This window comes from Pelophylax lessonae (assembly GCF_965119305.1).
Source record: "Pelophylax lessonae genome assembly, chromosome: 1".
Lineage (NCBI taxonomy): Eukaryota > Metazoa > Chordata > Amphibia > Anura > Ranidae > Pelophylax > Pelophylax lessonae.
This window is the reverse complement of record NC_138768.1, coordinates 517,420,049-517,439,930: the sequence shown is the minus strand read 5'-3', so window position 1 is coordinate 517,439,930 and position 19,882 is coordinate 517,420,049. Positions and strand designations below refer to the sequence as shown.

Genomic DNA, 19,882 nt, shown 5'->3' with positions numbered 1-19,882 from the left:
CGATCTGCTTCTGCATGCAGTCTAGTTCGCTCTAGAAGTCGACTTGGACATTAGTGTGCGAACTCTACTAGAGTTCGGATGGGCACTGAATTTTCAGAAATCGACTTTGACTCCGCCCACCAAGCTGTACTATTTGGGTCTGACGCTGGATTTAGCATCAGCCTGGGTGTTTTTCATAGGCAAAACTACTCAAGTTGCAGGATGCGATTCGGCTCCTGTTCAACTGTCGGTCGTGGCTCAGGACTTGCAGGCAAGTGCTGGGTCTGACTGTTTCCACCTTTTGAGGAGGTTCCGTTTGCTTAGTTCCATACCAGACCTCTGCAAAGAGATTCTCGCAAAGGAAACTTGCTGAACAATCTGATCCTCTTGAGTCGAAGTACGAGGGGGTCTCTTGATATGGTGGCTTTGCCTGGGAAAGTGCTTTCTTCCCCTGTATTGGACAGTGATTTCCACGGATACCAGTTTGTCCTGGTGTGGAGGTGTCTTGGGAGTGTTCTCGGCTCAAGGTGTTTCGACTCAAGAGGAGTCCAGTCTGTCGATCAACAGCCCTGGAGATTCGGGCGATCAGATTTAGTCCGTCTCAGTGGACGGATCCTCTGCAGGGAAGCCCGGTGAGGATACAATCGGACAATACTACGGCAGTGGCATATGTCAATCACCAAGGGGGCACTAGGAGTGCCCTGGCAGCCTGGGAAGTAGCTGGCATCCTGAGGTGGCCAGAACTATATGTTCCGGCCCTCTCTGCTTTGCACATTCTGGGAGTAGAGGATTGGCAAGCGGACTATCTGTCGGCAGACGTTGGATCAGGGAGAATGGTCCCTTTACCCGGAGGTTTTTCTCCAGCTGTTTCCGGTGAGGGACCCCCAACGTGGACCTGTTGGCCTCCCGTCTCAACAGAAAGGTGCAGAGGTTTGTGTCAAGGTCTCGGGATCCTCTGGCAGACGCTCTGGTGGCCCCTTGGGGTCAGTATCGTCTGATTTTATGCTTTTCCTCCAATACAACTTCTGTCGAGATTGCTACGCAGAATCGAGGTAGAAGGGATTCCAGTCATTCTGGTGGCACCAGACTGGCCTTACCGGTCTTGGTACGCAGGCCTGGTAAGGCAGGTAGCAGACGTCCCGTCATCAGGCGTCAGTGGTTCAGGTGTGCAAGGCGGCTACGTGGTCGTCTGTACACACATTCACAAAGTTTTATAAGGTGGATCTTCAGATGCTGCTTTTAAATGCAAAGTTTTGCTGGCCCACCTCTTGAGGGTGTATGGTTTTCCTGGTGGTGAGCTCCAGTTGTTCCTGGTTGAGCTCCTGTTTTACCTGGTTGGCTATGTTTAGCCTTGTTGGGAATTATGTTTCTCTTACGTCCTCCGACAGTCGCCGCCACCTCTAAGTCATCACTATTGGGTATTGACTTCCGCTCCGCAGGAGTAGCTAGGCATAAGACTTAGTCAAAAGAACAAAGACATTTGCATATACACACCCATGGGGGCTGTCCCACTGGTCAATACCCCCCTGCAGTGAACACTCCCAACTCAGTTTTGTTTCTGCCTAGCGTCAGGAGTGGTAAGGCTTTCCCTGTGCTGGGGCTCCAGTCTCAGCCTTCTGATTTTTTTTTTTTTATTTGATTTTCTTTCAAAATGTCAGTTTTTTTTCTTTGTTATACTAGCTGTTTCTTTTGTCAGCTTTAGTTTTTAGTCGACTCTTCGGATGAAGATGGATTCATGTGGAGCTGGCAATCGGACTGACCGGGTTCTCCAGGGCAGAGGGTCAGAGGGACCCCCGGCCCGCCATCGAGCGTTCAGCCATGTTTCGTCCTGGCATAATGAACGACCCATCCCTGCTCGCAGCAGGGATGCAGCTGTGAGGTGGCTACCTCACTGGACACATCTGCGATATTGCAGTGTAATGTCCTTGGCAAAACGGCATTCCCTGTCAGATGAGGACAGCGGCTTTCCATTCTGAGAGGCACCCCACGCCATCTAGTACAGGTAAGTACTTCTGTGTGGGGCCTCTGTCTGGGGTGGCAGTCCTGTGTTGCTGTGTGTCCCCCATGTCTGTGCCGGTGTGGGGCTCTCTGTTGCGATCCCTGTGGGGGTCTTCTTTATACATGCAGTGCTGTATATATTTGGGGGCCCCTTCCCCTGTGTCACTTCGGTGTGTGTTTGGGGGTGCAGACGTGTGTGTGGCGGCCGCAGCGGGGGAAAAACCGCGCGGTCCGCCATATTTACTTTGGGCAAGCATGTTTTTGGCTTCACTGTGGGCTGATTTACATGCGGTTTTGGCGCCATCCGGCGCTATCTTGCGTGTAGCAGAACGATCGTTCCATGCACATGTCGGCGGCCATTTTCCCGAAGTCTCCCATTCAGTTCTATGGGCAGCCATTTTCCCTGGGTTATTTGCAGCTTATAGTTTAGCCTCTCATGACCTCACTTCCTTTTCCTCTGAAGCAGCGATCTATGTGGTAACACTCTGTGGGGCTCTGCCGACTGTCTCTTCCATAACCTTCTGTTTTTGTCATTTCTGGCTCAGTTTTCTTCTACTTTTGGGGTAGTTTGTCGCTGTACATATAGCGGTGGGATGCGCACTCCGCAGCGGTTTTAAAGGGACAGTACTCTTTTATTGCACTGTTATTTTTACCTTGGGCAATGGAATTTCAGGACCGCAAATTCCCTACAGATCTGGTGGGGGAACCCCAGTCCTGCTGTGGCCCCTGTTATGCCTGATTTGGCTGCTGTAGTGGCGTCTTTAGTGTCCAAAACGGAGGTGCTGATGGCTGAACGTGCTGCTAGGAAGAGGCCCAAATTATCTATCTCCTCATTCAGATGGTGGTGTGGCTGCTGCGGCGGGCGTGCCCTTTTCAGGGTCTCTCTCATCCTTAGACCCTCTGGGGTCTGAGGCGGAGGTGGAGGGAGTTGATGATTCCCCCCCGGGGTCGCCTGAGGAACTATGGATGAGTTGATTTCCTCTGTAAAGGAAATGCTTCATTTGGAGGATGAGCCCAGTCCTCCGGGCATTGTGTCCTCTTTTGGTACTCGCAGGATCCGCAAGTTGGCGCAGGTTTTTCCTTGCCCCGCTGAGTTTCATTACACTGTTAATGGCGCACTTTAAAACGTCCATTCATGGTACCTTGTCGGTTTAAGTTACTTTATCCCTTTGCACCGGCTACGGAATCGCGATGGTGTGTGCCTCCACAGGTGGATCACACTGTGGCCGTATTGAACAAGGCTACCTTGATTCCTACTGAGGAGACCCCGGTTTTTCGGGATCCCACGGACAGGAGGTTGGAGTCTCTGGAGCCATTCCTACACGGGGGCGGGTTTCTTGCTCAAACCTGTTTTTGCGTCCGTTCTGGTGGCTCAGGCGGTGACTGATTGGACTAAGGTGCTTAGGCGCAACCTCGTGTCTGATTCTGCCCCACCTGCCAGGCTGGCTATGGTGGATCAAATTCACCAAGGAGTCATGTATTTGTGCGATGGGGCCTTAAATGAGGCCCCTTTGGTGGCACGTCTATCTAGTGTCGCGGTGCTTAACCGTCGACTGATCTGGCTGAAGAGCTGGTCGGCTGACCAGACATCACGGAAAACAGTTGCTGATTTTCTCTATGCTGGTTCTTGCCTTTTTGGCGAGGCATTGGATACCTTGGTGAAAGGCGTCACAAAGCACAAGTCCTTTAGTGGCAAGCGGGGTTCCGCCCCTCGACCCAACCAGGGGTCCTTTCGTGCCTTTCGGAATCAAACCCTTCAAGAGCCAAGGTAGCCAGAAGAAGCCCTGGACAGGCAAACAGAAGTCCGGCAGTGCCGGTGCGGCGGGTCAATCCGCCTCTGCCTGAAGGGACGCCCTCACCAGTTTCAGGGGTGGGGGGACGTTTGCGCGGTTTCCTCCAACCTTGGCTGCTCCGAATTCCGGACAGGTGGGTTCAGGAAATCATTAGATCAGGGTACAAGATCGAATTCCTTTCCCGGCCAGCGGACAGATTTTTTCCCTCAAATCTTCATTTGACCCCAGGGCGCCTGCAGGACCTGCATCAAGACCTCCTTGCCCAGGGAGTGATTGTGCCGGTGCCTCATCGGGACAGGTTTTGGTGGTTTTATTCCAATCTGTTCACTGTGCCCAGAAAGGGGGGCAAAGTGCGTCCTATTCTGAACCTGAAAGCACTGAACCGCTTTGTGCGCATTCGAAAGTTCCGTATGGAATCTCTCCCTGTTCGGTGGTGGCCTCCCTGTGTCCGGGGGAATTCCTGGCCTCTATACACCTGAAGGATGCATACCTACACATCCCCATTTTCGAGGGTCACCAGAGGTATCTTAGGTTCGCAATAGCAGAGGACCACTATCAGTTTGTGGCGTTACCTTTCGGTCTCGCTTCGGCTCCAAGGGTCTTTACCAAAGTGTTGGCTCCTGTTCTGGGCTTGCTAAGGGCACAGGGCATTGCGGTCTTGGGATATCTGGACGATCTCCTTTTAAGAACGAGTGTCAGCCAGGACCTGTTGCGCGATCTGTCCACCACGGTACAGGCGCTTCAGGAGTTCGGATGGACCATCAACGCACAGAAGTCGACCTTGTCTCCTTCGGTTCGTCTTCCCTATCTGGGGATGGTTCTGGACTCTGTTTAAGCAAAGGTGTTCTTGCCGGAGGACAAGCTCCGGACTTTACAGGACGAGATCAGGTCCCTCAGGGACAGGCCGTACTCGTCACTCAGGACCTGCATGCGGTCCCTGGGGTTGATGGTGTCAGTCTTCGAGGCAATACCTTTTGCTCAGTTCCACACACGGTCTCTTCAAGCGGAGATCCTGGCCAGGTGGGACAGACTACCTCAGTCCTTGGATCCAAGTGTCTCCTTGAGTCGCCAGACCAGAATGGATCTTCTGTGGTGGCTCCAGTCCCCGGCTGTGTCAGAAGGGAAATCCTTCCGTCCGCTGCTGTGCACGATGATTACCACGGATGCCAGCCTGTCGGGCTGGGGTGGAGTCCTGGACACCCTGTCTGCCCAGGGCACCCTGTCTGCCCAGGGCACTTGGTCTGGGGAGGAATCCTCCCTTCCGATCAACATATTGGAATTAAGAGCGATCAAACTCTGTCTCTTCCAGTGGTCGGATCGACTTCGGGGCCGTCCGGTTCGGGTACAGACGTAAGCCACCGCGGTAGCATTGTCCATCAACCACCAAGGGGGCACCAGGAGTGCCTGGGTAGCCCGGGAGGTAACGGACATTCTGTCTTAGGCCGAGACTCATGTCCCGGTGATTTCAGCGGTTCACATTCCGGGTGTGGCTAATTGTCAGGCCGACTATCTCAGCCGCCAGACCCTGGACCAGGGGGAATGGTCCCTGCACCCGGAGGTCTTACAAATGCTGTATGCGAAGTGGGGATCCCCGGACGTGGAAAGGTTTGTGGCAAGAACGCGCGATCCTCTGGCAGACGCCTCGGATGCGTTGGTGACCCCTTGGCATCAGTATCGTCTGATGTATGCCTTTCCTCCGGTTCAGTTGTTGTCCAGGTTCCTTCGCAGGTTAGCCTCGGAACCGCACCTGGTGATCCTGGTGGCGCCGGACTGGCCACGCCGGTCCTGGTACGCCGACGTTGTTCACCTGGCAGTGGCGCCTCCTTGGAGGTTGCCAATGCGGGAAGATCTATTGTCTCAGGGTCCGATCTTCCATCCTGCTTTACAGTCGCTGGCTTTAACGGCCAGGCTGTTGAAACCCAGGTCCTGAGAGACAGGGGTCTCTCCCCTGAGGTCATTCCTACTCTGATCAAGGCCAGGAAAACCTTCTCTGGTAAAATCTATTACCGTACCTGGAAAGCTTATTTCGCCTGGTGTGAGTCCAGGGGGTTCTCCCACTCGCTCATACTCGGTGTCAAGAGTGTTGGCTTTCCTCCAGTCTGGGGTGGACCAGCGCCTGGCGCTGGCCACGATAAAGGGCCAGGTATCTGCACTGGCTACTCTTTTCCAACGCCCTGTGGCGTCTCATTCCTTAATTCGCACCTTCATTCAATGTGTGCAACATTTGGCTCCTCCCAGGAGGGAGCATTTACCTCCATGGGACTTGAACTTGGTTCTGTCCGTGTTAGTGTTCTCCCTTTGAAATCATCCGGGAGATATCGTTGCCTCTGCTGTCTAAGAAGGTTGCCTTTTTAGTGGCGATCACTTCGGCTCGCAGAGTATCGGAACTGGCGGCGTTGTCTTGCCGCTCTCCTTACTGGTAATTCACAAGGATAAGGTGGTCTTGCGACCACATCCGTCTTTTCTTCCTAAGGTGGTCTCTGAGTTTCACCTTAATGAGGACATTGTCCTGCCTTCGCTTTGTACGAAGCCTAAGCATCCCAGGGAGGTTGCATTGCATTCCTTGGATGTTGTCAGGGCGATCAGGGTTTACCTGTCGTCCACTGAATCTTTTCGGAAGACGGACTTCCCCTTTGTCCTTCCTGAGGGACCTCGGAAGGGCATGGCTGCGTCTGCAGCGACCATTGCCAAATGGATCAGACAGACCATTGAACAGGCCTATGCTTTGAAGGAACGGGCTCCACCCTTCCCTGTTAAGGCGCACTCTACCAGATCTGAGTGCGTCCTGGGCCTACTGACATCGGGCCTCGGTGGCCCAGGTGTGCAAGGCTGCGACTTGGTCATCGGTGCACACCTTTTCCAAATTCTATAAGGCGCGATGTTCTGGCATCAGCTGATGCCTCCTTTGGCCGCAAAGTTCTCAGTGCGGCAGTGTCATGATGGACCCTTGTTTTGTTGTGGGTCCCTGACTGTTGGGGTTGTTTATCCCCTGGGTTATTTGCTTTCCTGGGCTGTTGCTCCTGTTGAGCCTTTCCTGTTGCCCAGAAGGTTCTCTTACTGTGCGTCTAAGGTTCCTTTCTCTGATGTGGGTACTGCGTTGCCTTTTCTACGGTTGCGTCTCCCACCCCTCATGTCTACATCGCTTTGGGACATCCCAATAGTGATGACTTAGTCGCCGCCACCTCTGTCGGATGTAAGAGAACTGAATTTTTGTAAAATCTTACCTGTAAAATTCCTTTCTCTGAGTCCTCCGACAGTCGCCGCCCCCGCCCCTCTTTTGGGGTTTTTTTCTTGTACACTTACTGTTATGCTACCAGACTGAGTTGGAAGTGTTCACTGCAGGGGGGTATTGACCAGTGGGACATCCCCCATTGGTGTGTATATGCAAATGTCTGTTCTTTTGACTAAGTCTTATGCCTAGCTACTCCTGCGTAGCGGTAGTCAATACCCAATAGTGATGACTTAGAGGTGGCGGCGACTGTCGGAGGACTCAGGAATTTTACGGTAAGATTTTACAAAAATTCCGTTATTGTTGTGTTTTTCTCACCCATCATGTTGATACTGCTTTGGGACATCCCAAGGGTCTAAGAAGACATGGAGCTGTGTCCGTCAGTGAACGAAAGAGAGAACTAGATTTTTGTTTTACTGTAAAATACTTTTTCTCTGAGGTTCACGAACGGACACCGCACCCACCCCTCTGTTGGGTTAAGAGATGTATTCTTCTGACACTGCTTGTTACAAACCGAAGTCCTATAGCAGGAAGTGATGGTATATCCCCTGGGACTGCCTCAGGGGCGTAGTCTGCCTAGTCCTACTCCTGAAAAGAGAGCAGCATAAGCCCAATTGTCTAAGAAGACATGGAGCTGTGTCCTTCAAGAGGTTGTAAACCTGAAAAAAAACATTTCTCTTCTTTTTGCAACCTGAAAGAGAAACACATAATGAGCTAGTATGCATCGCATACTAGCTCATTATGAAATACTGACCTTGGAACGAGCCCCCGCCGTGCCATCCGCTTACCTCTATGATGACGGGCGACATGTCCAGTCGCCCGTCTTCCGGGATCGCGGCATCCGGCCATCTGATTGGCCGGAGCCGCGGTGACATCACTCCTGCGCACGCGCCGACAGTCACGGCACGGGTCTCTGAAGGAACGGCACGAGCGGCCGTTCCTTCAGAGCGCATGCGCCAGTGACGTCACTGGCTGCATGTGAGGTAAATATCTCCTAAACGGTACATGTTTAGGAGATATTTACAGTACCTATAGGTACTGTAAATGGCTTACCTATAGGTACTGTAAATGGCTTACCTATAGGTAAGCCTTATCATAGGCTTACCTATAGGGAAAAGTGTCAGAGAAGGATTTTACGGTAAGTACAAAAATCCATTTTTTTTTTTTTTTTTATTGGGGTGAGGAGGCGTATGTTATTGCTATATATTGGTCTACGGATGTATTGATGTTGATTAAAATACATGTAAATGTACATTGTATTTTATTAAGTTTGACATGCGTAAACAAGTGTGAGACTTTTTTCCATGTTTTTGTCCCCTCCTGGTAGATTCACCCCTCCATTTGTCATGGTAACCATTGTTACTGAGACTGAAATTGAGGAGGACATTTTAAAGTTGTCACCATAACAAAAAGAAATGGCAAAAACCTTCAAATGGGAACACCTGTTCATCTGTCTAAGATGGTCCCTTTCACACTTGTGCGACTTGGGACTGCAAAGTCCCATGAGAAGTCATACCCCATGATTTCCAATGAGTACCGTTAATATCTGTGCGACTTCAAAGTAGTCTATGCCCTTCAATGGTCTGATTTTAATGCGTTTTGAGGTCCAAAGACCTCAATATTAAAATCCAGAAAAAAATTGCTCAACTTTTAAGTTGTGCAAGTGTGAAAGGGGCCTTAACCTCCCTGGCGGTATTCCCGAGTGTGGCTCGGGGTTAATATACAGTGCCAAAAGCAGTAACCCTAAACCACACTCGGGATTGCCCCACAATCAAACTTGCCTTCCACTGCGATCCCCCGCCGTCCTCCAGCCATCCTTCCGCTGTCCTCCCACTGTGTGATCCGGCCGATGCCGGAACCTTCTTCTGGTTCCCTTCCATGCGAGCGCCGTGACGAAGGGGGGGTGAAACCGATGGGCAATTCAAAAATAAATAGAAACAAATTAGGGATAGACCGATTTATCGGCAAGGCCGATATATCGAAGGCCGATATGCACTTTCCCCGATATATCGGTATCGGCCCCGGAACTGTCCAATATTGACGATATTTTTGTGACATTCTGCCGCCTTAGGCTGCCTCCCTTGCCTTGGACCGCCTCGTCTGGAGTCGGGACTAGTCTCAAGGGAGTGTATCACAGCCATACCCCCACCCACAGCAGCCCAGTGCCAGCCACACCCACTGGCCCTGTACCAGCCAGCCACCCACAGGCACTGTACCAGCGAGCCAGCCAGCCACCCACAGGCCCTGTACGAGCCAGCCACCCACAGACCTGGTGCCAGCCAGCCACCCAACGACAGGGTGCCAGCCAGCCACCCAACGACAGGGTGCCAGCCAGCCACCCACAGGCCCTGTACCAGCCAGCCACAGGCACTGTACCAGTCAGCCACCCACGGCGCCTGTGCCAGCCACCCACCGACTACAGGGTGCCAGCCAGCCACCCCCCACAGGGTGCCAGCCATCCACCCCAGGGTACCAGCAACCAGACACCCACCACAGGGTGCCAGCCAGCCACCCACCACAAGGTGCCAGCCATTAAGCATTAAACAAAAATTAACATGTTCATTACCAGATGTGTCAAAAATTGTCTTTATTTTTCAAAACTTTAAATGTACAAAATATCGGCCCATATCGGCCGATACCGATATGCGATGGCCAAAATATCGGTATCGGCCCTGAAAAAACCATATCAGTCTATCCCTAAAACAAATGACATGATACAGTGTAATCTGTAATCATTTTACCACAGGTTTTCACCTAGTGTCTTTTCCAGTGCCCTGCCTGTACTTTGTGCCTGGAAAATTTAGAACGTCCATGGCATCCAAAAAGCATTCTTTTAGCTCAAAAGCGCTTTTAGATGAACTTGAAAGCAGCGACAATGAATCGGAATGGTTTGAAGAACTGAGCGATGGTGATTTGTGGGAGAATTTGTCATCAGGTACTAAAAGTGACGACAGCCACGATTCTGTGACTGAGCTCAGCGATGTGAGAACTTGGTGCTCTATTGACTGCAGTACGGATCAGGCAGTGCCCCCAAGATTCCAATTTACTGGAGCAACTGGTATGAAAGTTGATGTTGACCATGGCAACCCTTTGGCACACCTACAATTATTTCTGACCGAGGAGGTTATTGAAAAAATAGTTACCGGTACAAAGAGCAACAATTGGCTACGCATCAGAAGTTTTCAAGATGCAGAAAGTGGGAACCAGTGACTAAAGAGGACATTTGGAAATTTCTGGGCCCAATAATTCTTCAGGGCGTGGTGGGGAAAGCCCTGCAGAAGTAGTATTGGACAACCAATACATTGCTTGCCACTCCATTCTTTGGCACAGTCATTTCACAGATTCTCCCTCATAATGAAATATCTCCACTTCGAAAACAATGAAGAATTTGATGAAACTCTTCATCCTGCACCAAAACTAAAGAAAATTTCAGAAGTACATCAAATGATTCTACAGAATTTCCAACGGAGCCATGTTCCAATAAGAGACATCGGCATAGAAAAGTCTAATGGTCCACAAGGGAAGGCTCAGCTGGGTGCAATACATTGCATCAAAGGGCACGATTTGGCGTAAAATTCTACATGCTATGCAAATCGTCAACTGGCTACATTTGGAATTCAGTGATCTACACTGGAAAAGGAACGACATTTGATCAAAAGTACAGCAATTATGGAATGGCAACATCTTCTGTTCTTTCACTAATTGACCCATTGCTAAATCAGGGCTATTGTGTAACAACTGACAACTTTTTAATCATCTCCTGAACTTTGAGGTTCTACTGAAAAACAAAACTGATGAAAGAGAGAAATCCGCGCTGTGGATTAACTAAACTGGCTGCAGCCTACCTTCAATATATAGCCCCTAATGGGGGTATTCTAGAATAGATGGGTGGAAAAGGATACTCCCCCCCCCAAAACATAACTGATACCTATGGAAGGTTCTACTGCACAACAAAACTGATGCCTATGGAATCGTAAGGGCTAGCCGGCGTGACATGCCGCCAATGTTTGGCAAAAAAGCTCAAGACAGGAAAAATGGTTGCCTGCCAGAAAGGCAAAATGATAGCACTGCGATGGCGGGACAAGAAAGATGTTTGCCTAATGAGTACAATTCATAATACCTCCACTGTTATGGCACGCACGGAAGGTGGGAAAGAAGTAATGAAGCCACAAGTAGTGATAGACTACAACACCATGGGAGGTTTCGACAGAGCCGACCAAAAAATGACATTCTACCCAGCAATGAGGAAACAGCAGAAGTAGTACTATAAGAAGATCTTCAGACATCTTCTTTATCAATGCTTGTGGAATACCTACATTCTGTTCAAAAAAGAGTGACAAGTCTGTGATTCATTCGGACTTCATTTGGAAAGTTGCCTAACATATCTTTCTAAATTACCAAACACCATCAATGGCTGGGAATAGATCTAGACATCGGGCTGTTGGCTATGTCCGCCCGGAAGGCCTGACTGGTCGTCGGATTGAATCCATAGTTTCGGATGGAATCCATTCAGTGGGTAGTAGCGTCTTTAGATCAGGGGGATCTTTTAGCCTCCATTGACCTCAAAGATGCGCACCTGCACATCTCTATATATGGGGAACACCAGAAATATCTCCGTTTTGCAGTGGCAGAGGAGCGCTTTCAGTTTGCGGCTTTACCCTTTGATCTTGCCTCCGCTCCCAGAGCTAAGGTTTCCCCGGTGTTGGCGTTGCTGCGCAAAGAGGGATTGCGATCTCCTCCTTTTGAGAGCAAACTCTCACCCAGCCTTGGGCCATCTGTCAACCGCGGTTCAGACCCTTCAAGAGTTTGGGTGGATCATCAACTTCAAATAATCTGCACTGACCCCGTCAGTGCGACTGGATTACCTGGGACTAACTCTGGACTCCCCTTTGGCGAGGGTCTTCCTGGAACAAACTTCAGAAGTTGCAGGGAGAAATCCGATTTTGCTGCTGGATCTCTCTTCTCTACCGACATGCATGAGAGCCCTGAGTCTGATGGTGTTGACCTTCCAGGGGGTCCCATTCCCTCAGTTTCATTCCATGCCTCTGCAAAAGGAGATCATTGTCAAGTGGATTAAGGATCTACAGTCCTTAGACAGGATGGCAAGTTTTGAGCAACTCACGAGGTCAGTGCTCTGTTGGGCGCTTCAGTAGCCTGCCTGGAGTCAGGGCAAGTCCTTTCTACCACTGCTGTGGACGGTGGTCACCACGGATGCCAGCCTGTCGGGCTGGGGCAGGGTGCTGGCCAACCCCTGTGCCCAGGTAGTCTGTTCGACAGGAGTCTTCTTTACCGATCGATGTTCTGGTACTCGGAGCAATCGAGATTTGTCTGATTTATGGACAAATCGACTGCTCGGTCTCCCGGTTCGGATCCAATTGGACAATGTCATGACTGTGGCCTAAATCAATTATCAAAGGGGCACAAAGAGAGCCCGGGCAGCCCAGGAGGTGGCCGAGATTCTGACGTGGGTGGAAGATAGGTTCCGGCTCTATCCACAGTTCACATTCCGGGAGTGGAGAATTGGCAAGCGGATTGCGTGAGTCGTCGGGTTCTGGTTCACGGGGCATGGTCCCTTCATCCAGAGGTATTTTGTCTCCTGTGTGTCCATTGGGGCACCTCGGAGGTCGACCTGTTTGCATCTCGGCTAAACAAAGAGGTGCAAAGGATTCATTTCCAGAGTTAGAGATCCTCTGGCTGACGCCACAGACTAATTGATAGCTCCTTGGAGCCAGTATCGACTGATTTATGCCTTCCCTCTGATACACCTGCTGTCGAGGTTTCTCCACAGGACGATGGTGGAGACTGTTTCGGTGATTCTGGTGGCTCCAGACCTGGTAAAGATGGTCGTCGTGCCTCCCTGGCTGTTGCCTTTGAGGGAGGACCTGCTGTCCCAGGGGCCGATTCTCCATCCTGCTTTACGGTCGCGGTTTTTAGTGGCATGACTGTTGAAGGCCAGGTGCTGAGAGATGCTACCTACCCTGCTGAGGGCTAGAACAGCGACTTCCAGAAAGTTTTAACTTTGCACGTGGAAGATGTATATTTCATGGTGTGAATCACAATAATTGCACCCTTCCCTTTTTTTCGGTGGCTAGGGTCTTGGCTTTCTTGCAGAAAGGAGTTGAGCAATGCTTGGCCTTGGGCATGATCAAGGGCCAAGTGTCGGCTTTGGTGATGTACTTCTAACGCCCGTTGGTTGCTAATACCTTGATTCGCACCCTTCTTCAAGGGGTGTGTCGTATGGCTCCTCCGAGACTATCCCCCTTGCTTCCACTGGATTTTACTTTGGTTTTGTCTATTCTTGAAAAGCCTCTTTTTGAGAATATAGGGACATATCTCTGCCTTTGTTTTATGAGAAGGTTGCCTTTTGGTGGCTATTACTTCTGCTTGCAGAGTGTCTGAGTTGGCGGAGCTTTCCTGTCGTTTGCCTTATTTGGTTGTCCACAGAAATAAAGTGGCTCTCTGACCTAATCAGTTTTTTCTTCCTGCAGTGGTGTCTGATTTCCATTTAAAGAAAGAAATTGTTTTGCCTTCACTCTGTCCTAAGCATCCCAAGGATATTGCCTTGCACTCTCTGGATGTGGTTCGGGCGATCAGGGTTTACCAGTTGGCCACAGTTTAGGAAATCTGACTTTTTTTTTTTTTGTCCTTACTGAGGGATCTCATAAGGGTTTGGCTGCGTCTGCTGCGACTATATCCAGATGGATTAGGCAGGTGGTTGTACAGGCTTATTCGTTGGAAGGGTCAGATTCCTTCTTTCCCTGGCTTTTCTTCATCAGACCTCTGTTACTCAAGTGTGTAAGGCGGGGACTTGGTCGTCCGTGCATACTTTTACAAAATTCTACAAGGTAGATTTATTGGCATCTTCTGATGCATCCTTTGGCCCCAAATTTTACAGGCTGCTGTTTAAAGAGACTTGTTTTTCTCTTTCAGGGGTTTATATTTGCTTTCTATCGGTAAGCTCCTGTGGTTCCTGGTTGAGCTTTGTTACCCAGTTGGCTATGTTTAGCCTTTGGAAAAGCGTTACCTGTTGTTTTTTTTTTTTTTTTTTTTTTTTTTTTTTTTGCGTTCTTCCCACCCCTCATGCCTACACTGCTTTGGGACATCCCTATGATATGAGGCATAAGAGCTGCGTCTGTCAGTGGACAATAGCGAAAACTGGATTTTTGTAAGAACTTAACATGAAATCCTTTTTTCTCTGAAGTCCATTGACCGATTCAGCACCCACCCCTCTGTTATGGGGATGGTTTGTGTTCTTTTTCACTGCTTGCTACGAAACTGGCTTTGTGGGAGAGTGTGTGTGGGGGGTTATGCCGTGAAGGACAGCCCCTGTAGGCCTGTCAGTGAATTTTTTCCTGCCTTGTACTACTCCTGTAGAAAGCAGCATAACCCTATGGTATAAGAAGCAGAAGAGTTACGTCTGTCAATGGACAGCGAAAAGGATTTTACGGTAAGTTCTTACAAAAATCCAGTTTTTGTTTTTTTTCTGCTTTTAAAAGTAAAGGAGAGATTTGGGGTCTTTGACCCCAGATCTCTCCATAAAGTAGACTTTTCTTCCTTCTTTCTTTTACAAGAGGTGTTTACATTCCTTGTAATAGGAAAAAAGTGATAAAAAATAAAAATCAAAGAGACAGTGAAAAAAAGTAAAATAAAGAAGACAAAAAAATGTAAAGCGCCCCCTACCCTCTGCGCTTGCACGCAGAAGCGAATGGATACGATTTTTCAACATTTTTGGTTGGTGTGCCTTGAGATTCTGCCAGATTGTATAGGGTGCCTTGGTTGAAAAAAGGTTGAAAAACACTGCTGTATGCAAACAAAATTTATATAACTTTTTTTTTTACACAAATAGAGCTTTCTCCGGTATTTTATCACCGCTGTTTCTTTTTTTTTTTTTTTTTTTTTTTTCTGTATGATCTAAATGGAAAAAAAAAAGTAAATTTTGCAAAAAAAAAAAAACTAGTATTTTCTACTTTCTGCTATAAAACCTATTCATTAAAAAACATTTAAAAAAAATTGAATTTCTTCATAAATTTTGGCCAAAATATATTCTGAAGCTACACTGAACGAAGGGTGCGTTCCCTTACCATCAACCATAGGTATTTGAAATCTAACATTTATTCATTCCTATAAAATGTCCGGACGGTATATATGTACAAAAAGAGGGTGGGATTATTGGTTGGCCAATAGTGTACTAATGATTGAGTGCACACAATGATGAATAATCATGCCGAAAGAAGATAGATAATAAGAAAAGAGAAAAGTGAAAACAATTACTCTCTCCTATGGAGTCTCAAATTGTGCCTGTCTAGACTAGATGGTCTATAAAGATCTAGGTAGCCGCTCACCACTAATTATGCTTGCTCCTCTTACTCATCAAGTCAGTCTAAAAGCTGTAAGGCTCTATCTCTCTGGCTCATATCTATCCTAAACATCTTCTCTTATAGCAAAACTATCCACTGGAGCTAGTATCTGTATGATCACTGCTCACAAAGCTAAATGGCTGTTTGACAATTGAATATTACCTGCCTGATCTCAATCTGAAGGCTAAAAAAAGCTGTTCAAACCTGCCTCATAAGGAACCTCTCTCATAAGCTCTCTTGTCAAGTTAGTCTTAGAATATAGCTTGTCAGAATCTGGATAGCTATGCACTATTAAATTGGCTGGCTACTCTTGCTCATCAGGCCTTTTTAATATCTACTGCTCTCAAAGTAGAATGACTGGCTAACAATTATAATGACAAATGTTGTCCTGCCTAGTCTCTCTGAAGGCTAGAAAAGCTGATCAAGCCTGCCTAATCAAAAACTGAATGCTATTAGCACTGGCAAAGCATGCCAACGCTAAAGAAACGCCCTCCCCACAAACCATGCTGTACCCCCAAATCAGAAGTGCTCCCCAAAAACAAACTCTACATGTTTCGCTTAGTAAATTAAGCTTCGTCAAAATAAAAATTGTGACTCCAACCATGTGGGGATCATTTGGTCCCTTCCATTTTCTTTATCTTTTGAGACTTTTACTTTGGTGCATTTATTTTTCACTCCTGAGGATGCTTATTTACTAATCGAAACATGTAGAGTTTTAGTTTTTTTGGGGTACAGCATGGTTTGTGGGGAGGGTGTTTTTTTAGGGTTGGCAGGCTTTACCAGTGCTAATAGCATTCAGTTTTTTGATTAGGCAGGCTTTATCCGCTTTTCTAGCCTTCAGAGATAGACTAGGCAGGACAACATTTGTCAGTCTAATTGTTAGCCAGCCATTCTACTTTGGGAGCAGTAGATATTAGAAAGGCTTGATGAGAAAGAGTAGCCAGCCAATTTAATAGTGCGTAGCTATCCAGATTCTGATAGGCTATATTCTCTGAGACTTACTTGACAAGAGAGCTTATGAGAGAGATTCCTTATGAGGCAGGTTTGAACAGCTTTTTTTAGCCTTCAGATTCAGACCAGGCAGGTAATATTTGCTGCTTCAAATGTCAGACAGCCATTTAGCTTTGTGAGCAGTGATCATACAGATACTAGCTCCAGTGGATAGCTTTGCTATAAGAGAAGATATTTAGGATACACATGAGAGAAAAAAATAGAGCCTTAGAGCTTTTAGACTGACCTGATAAGTAAGAGGAGCAAGCATAATTAGTGGTGTGAGGCTACCTAGATTTCTAAAGACCATCTTGTCTAAACGGGCACAATTCGAGGAGAGGAATTATTTTCACTTCTCTTTTCCCATCAACGATCTTCTTTCGGCTTGATTATTCATCATTGTGTGCACTCAATTATTACTTAATTAGTAGACTATTGGCCAACCAATATACCTACCCTCCCTTTTTGTACATATATACAATCCAGACAAAGTTTTATAGGAATGAATAAAAGTTATATTTCAAATATCTATGGTTTATGGTGCGTAAGGGAACACACCCTTTGTTCAGTGTAGCTTCAATTTGTTGCAAGTGTGGTATTTTTTGCTAAACTTCAGGTATGAGTCTGTGTTGACCAAAATGTATTCTGCTACAGGTCATTGGTAAAAAAAAAAGAAAAAATCCCAGTAAGCCCAGGTTCACACTAGGGCTGTTTTTGAAATTGTGTTCAGGTTAACTCACATGATTTCAAGAAGGCATCATTTCAGTCTGACTTCAGGGGCGATTTCACAGACATCTGTGCGCGTTCCTGCACAGATGTCTATTGAAATCGCCAAAAGTAGTACAGAAACTACCTTTAGGAATCTCTGCGGCGCCGCAAAGTCAGCGTCGCACCGATTCGGACCGTGCCATTGCCAGCAATTGCCTCCGATTTGACATGTCAAATCGGACCAATGTGCACGTGGGCTTAATGAATATTGATTGGTTTGCGTTAAAGTTTATAGTGTTTACACACTATGGTATAGATACTGGAATTTTTATTTATTTTATACTAGTAATGGCAGTAATCAGCAACTTATAATGGGACTGTGATAGTGCGGTGGGCAATCTGACACTGGGGGGGGGAGACTGACTACCCCTGACATCTCTAGTGACACTAATATAGTGATCAGTGCTAAAAAATACACACTAGTCACTGTACTAATGACATTAGCTTGAAAGGGGTTAACATCTCAGAGGGTTAAATGTGTGCCTAAAAATGTTTAGTGTGTGTACTGTGCACTGCTTTTACCATGCACTTTTCTGGTTTTTACCTCAGGGAGGAAAAAATAAACGGCACATCGCTGCTGTATGAAGAGAGCCCTGTGTTTACCAACACAGGGCTCTCTTCTGTCATATGATGAGCCAATCAGCGACCAGCCAATCATTGGCCAGAACCTGCTGATCAGTTTGTGCTGCAGCGAATGACGGCACAGTCTTCTGGGTCCGTGTGCACCTGGAAGAAAGCCAAGACAGACAGGTACGTGATTGTGCCTGTATGAGCTGATCTGCTGCTGTAAATGTACTGTGGTGGGTCTGGCAAGCGGTGATGGTTACACGATTCACCTGATGTTTTTTTTTTTCTTGCATGCATTGCTAGGCCTTTTGTCACACAGAGGAAACAAATCCTGTTCTTTTATTTAAAGTTGAATAACCTGGTAATATTTGTTATAGGTTTCTAAGAACATGTTTGTTTTCCTGCAGACAGATCTAAAAATCTTGAAGTTACTGTTGAGGAACTAAATCATCGACGTGCGCTCAGCACAGCCATGAGCCTCTCAAAAGAGGCGTCTGCAAGAAAAAGTCCGCGCTTGCAAAAATGCATAAATGCAGCCGCTATTGAAACCTGCAGAGAAGCAGTAAAACATGAGGCCGGAAATAAATGCACATCTTCAAGAAAAAACCTTACGGAGAAAGAAGCTTCAGGCTCTACCATGATAGATGAAGATGGTAAAACACCTAAACGCTCCCTTCGTCTTAGGACATCAGATAAGCCCAAAGTTAATGAACCCACCCAGACAGACATAGAAGTTGGAAGAAAAAGAAAAAGGGTGGAAGAGACCAGCACAGAAAAAGGCAGTTTTCCTGGTGGGAAAAAAACTGTACCCAAAACGGTGTCCGTTAACAGCAGAACTACAGAAGAGCAGAAGTCTGAAAAAGTTAAGAATAGAAAGGCCACACTTAAGAGCCATCATTCCTCTGCAAAGGAGATACAGAATGTCACGTCACCTGATCCGGATGAAAAAAACGCAAGGAATGGAAAAAGGCATCCCAAATGCCTTGTTTCAAAGCCTACAAAATCGGACATTGTACAGGTGCCCACCACCATACAGGATACAGAAAAAGATGATTCCCACAGAAAGAGCAAATACAACAAACTCCCTTTGCCAGACTTCAGCTTCAGTGACACAGGTAATACAAAGTGAATATACCATTACTTGCATAATGTGGACTGATTAACCTAGACCATAACCTCTTGCTGTAAAGAATATGTAAACCCAACATTTATATTCCTGATATGTGCCTGCTGTACCATGTACTTGTATGGAAAAGTCCTAATCTTTTTGTATTTCTCCTTTGCATGAAATCCCTGGTGTTCCTGCCAGTCCCTCTGCTTTCCTATGGAAAACTGACCACACTAAGCAGGAGAACACATTGTGGTCAGTTCTCTAGCTATGCTGGGAACTCAGCCTGCTCTCCAATGATCAGACTTGTCCTGACACATACACAAATTCAGTATGCAGCTGTTTCTACTCCCCCCAGCCCTTATGCAGCTGAGAACAGAGATTATGGGATCACCTGTGAGAAAAACTGGTATTTCTCTTACGTCCTCCGACAGTCGCCGCCTCTTCATATTCGTCACTAATGGGGTTATTGACCTTTGCTCCGTAGGAGTAGCTAGGCAACAGAATATATTAATATCAAAGATTTTAACATATCCCACCCCCAGGGGGTGGTCCCCTCAGTCAATACCTCCCTGCTTCCTGCATACCAACTCAGTTTCTAATGCCTAGCTTAGGAGTATGCAGGCTGTTCCTGTTCCTGTGCTGGGGCTCTTAGTCTCAGCTTCTTTTCTCTTTTTGATTTTATTTGAAGTTTTTTCTCTTTCTTTTACTTAGCTGTTTATTTTCAGCGTTAGTTTCTTCTGATGAAGATGATCGTGCAGCGCTGGGTCTGTCTGGCCACCCTGGATCCCAGGGCTCAGGGCCAGGGGCTTCCCAGCCTGCCATCGAGCGTTCAGCTTAGGTTTTGCCCTGGCATATTGAACGACCCATCCCTGTTCGCTGCAGGGATGCTATCGGTGAGGTGGCTACCTCACTGGATGCCATTGCGGTTTCGCACCGCAACTCCACTGCATCATGCTTGCGACACTCCCTGTCCTCAGTTCAGCGGTTTGGTCGCTGGAGCAGGCTCCCCACGCCATGCGGACTGGTAAATGTAACTCTATGTGGGGACCTGTCTATTTGGGTGTCAGTCTGGGACTGTGTGACCCTGCAT

General features: G+C 47.6%; 1 protein-coding gene across 1 annotated transcript in view; it reads left to right on the top strand.

Moving 5' to 3' along the window:
- The window catches only part of PWWP3A (PWWP domain containing 3A, DNA repair factor), a gene marked incomplete at its 3' end in the record, with an annotated part of 223,337 nt that overhangs the window by 70,039 nt on the left and 133,416 nt on the right, over positions 1-19,882 (top strand). The window contains exon 5 of the mRNA XM_082248367.1: positions 18,089-18,796. Within this exon, the coding sequence (XP_082104493.1) occupies positions 18,089-18,796 (708 nt within the window). The remainder of the gene's footprint in view (positions 1-18,088; positions 18,797-19,882) is intronic.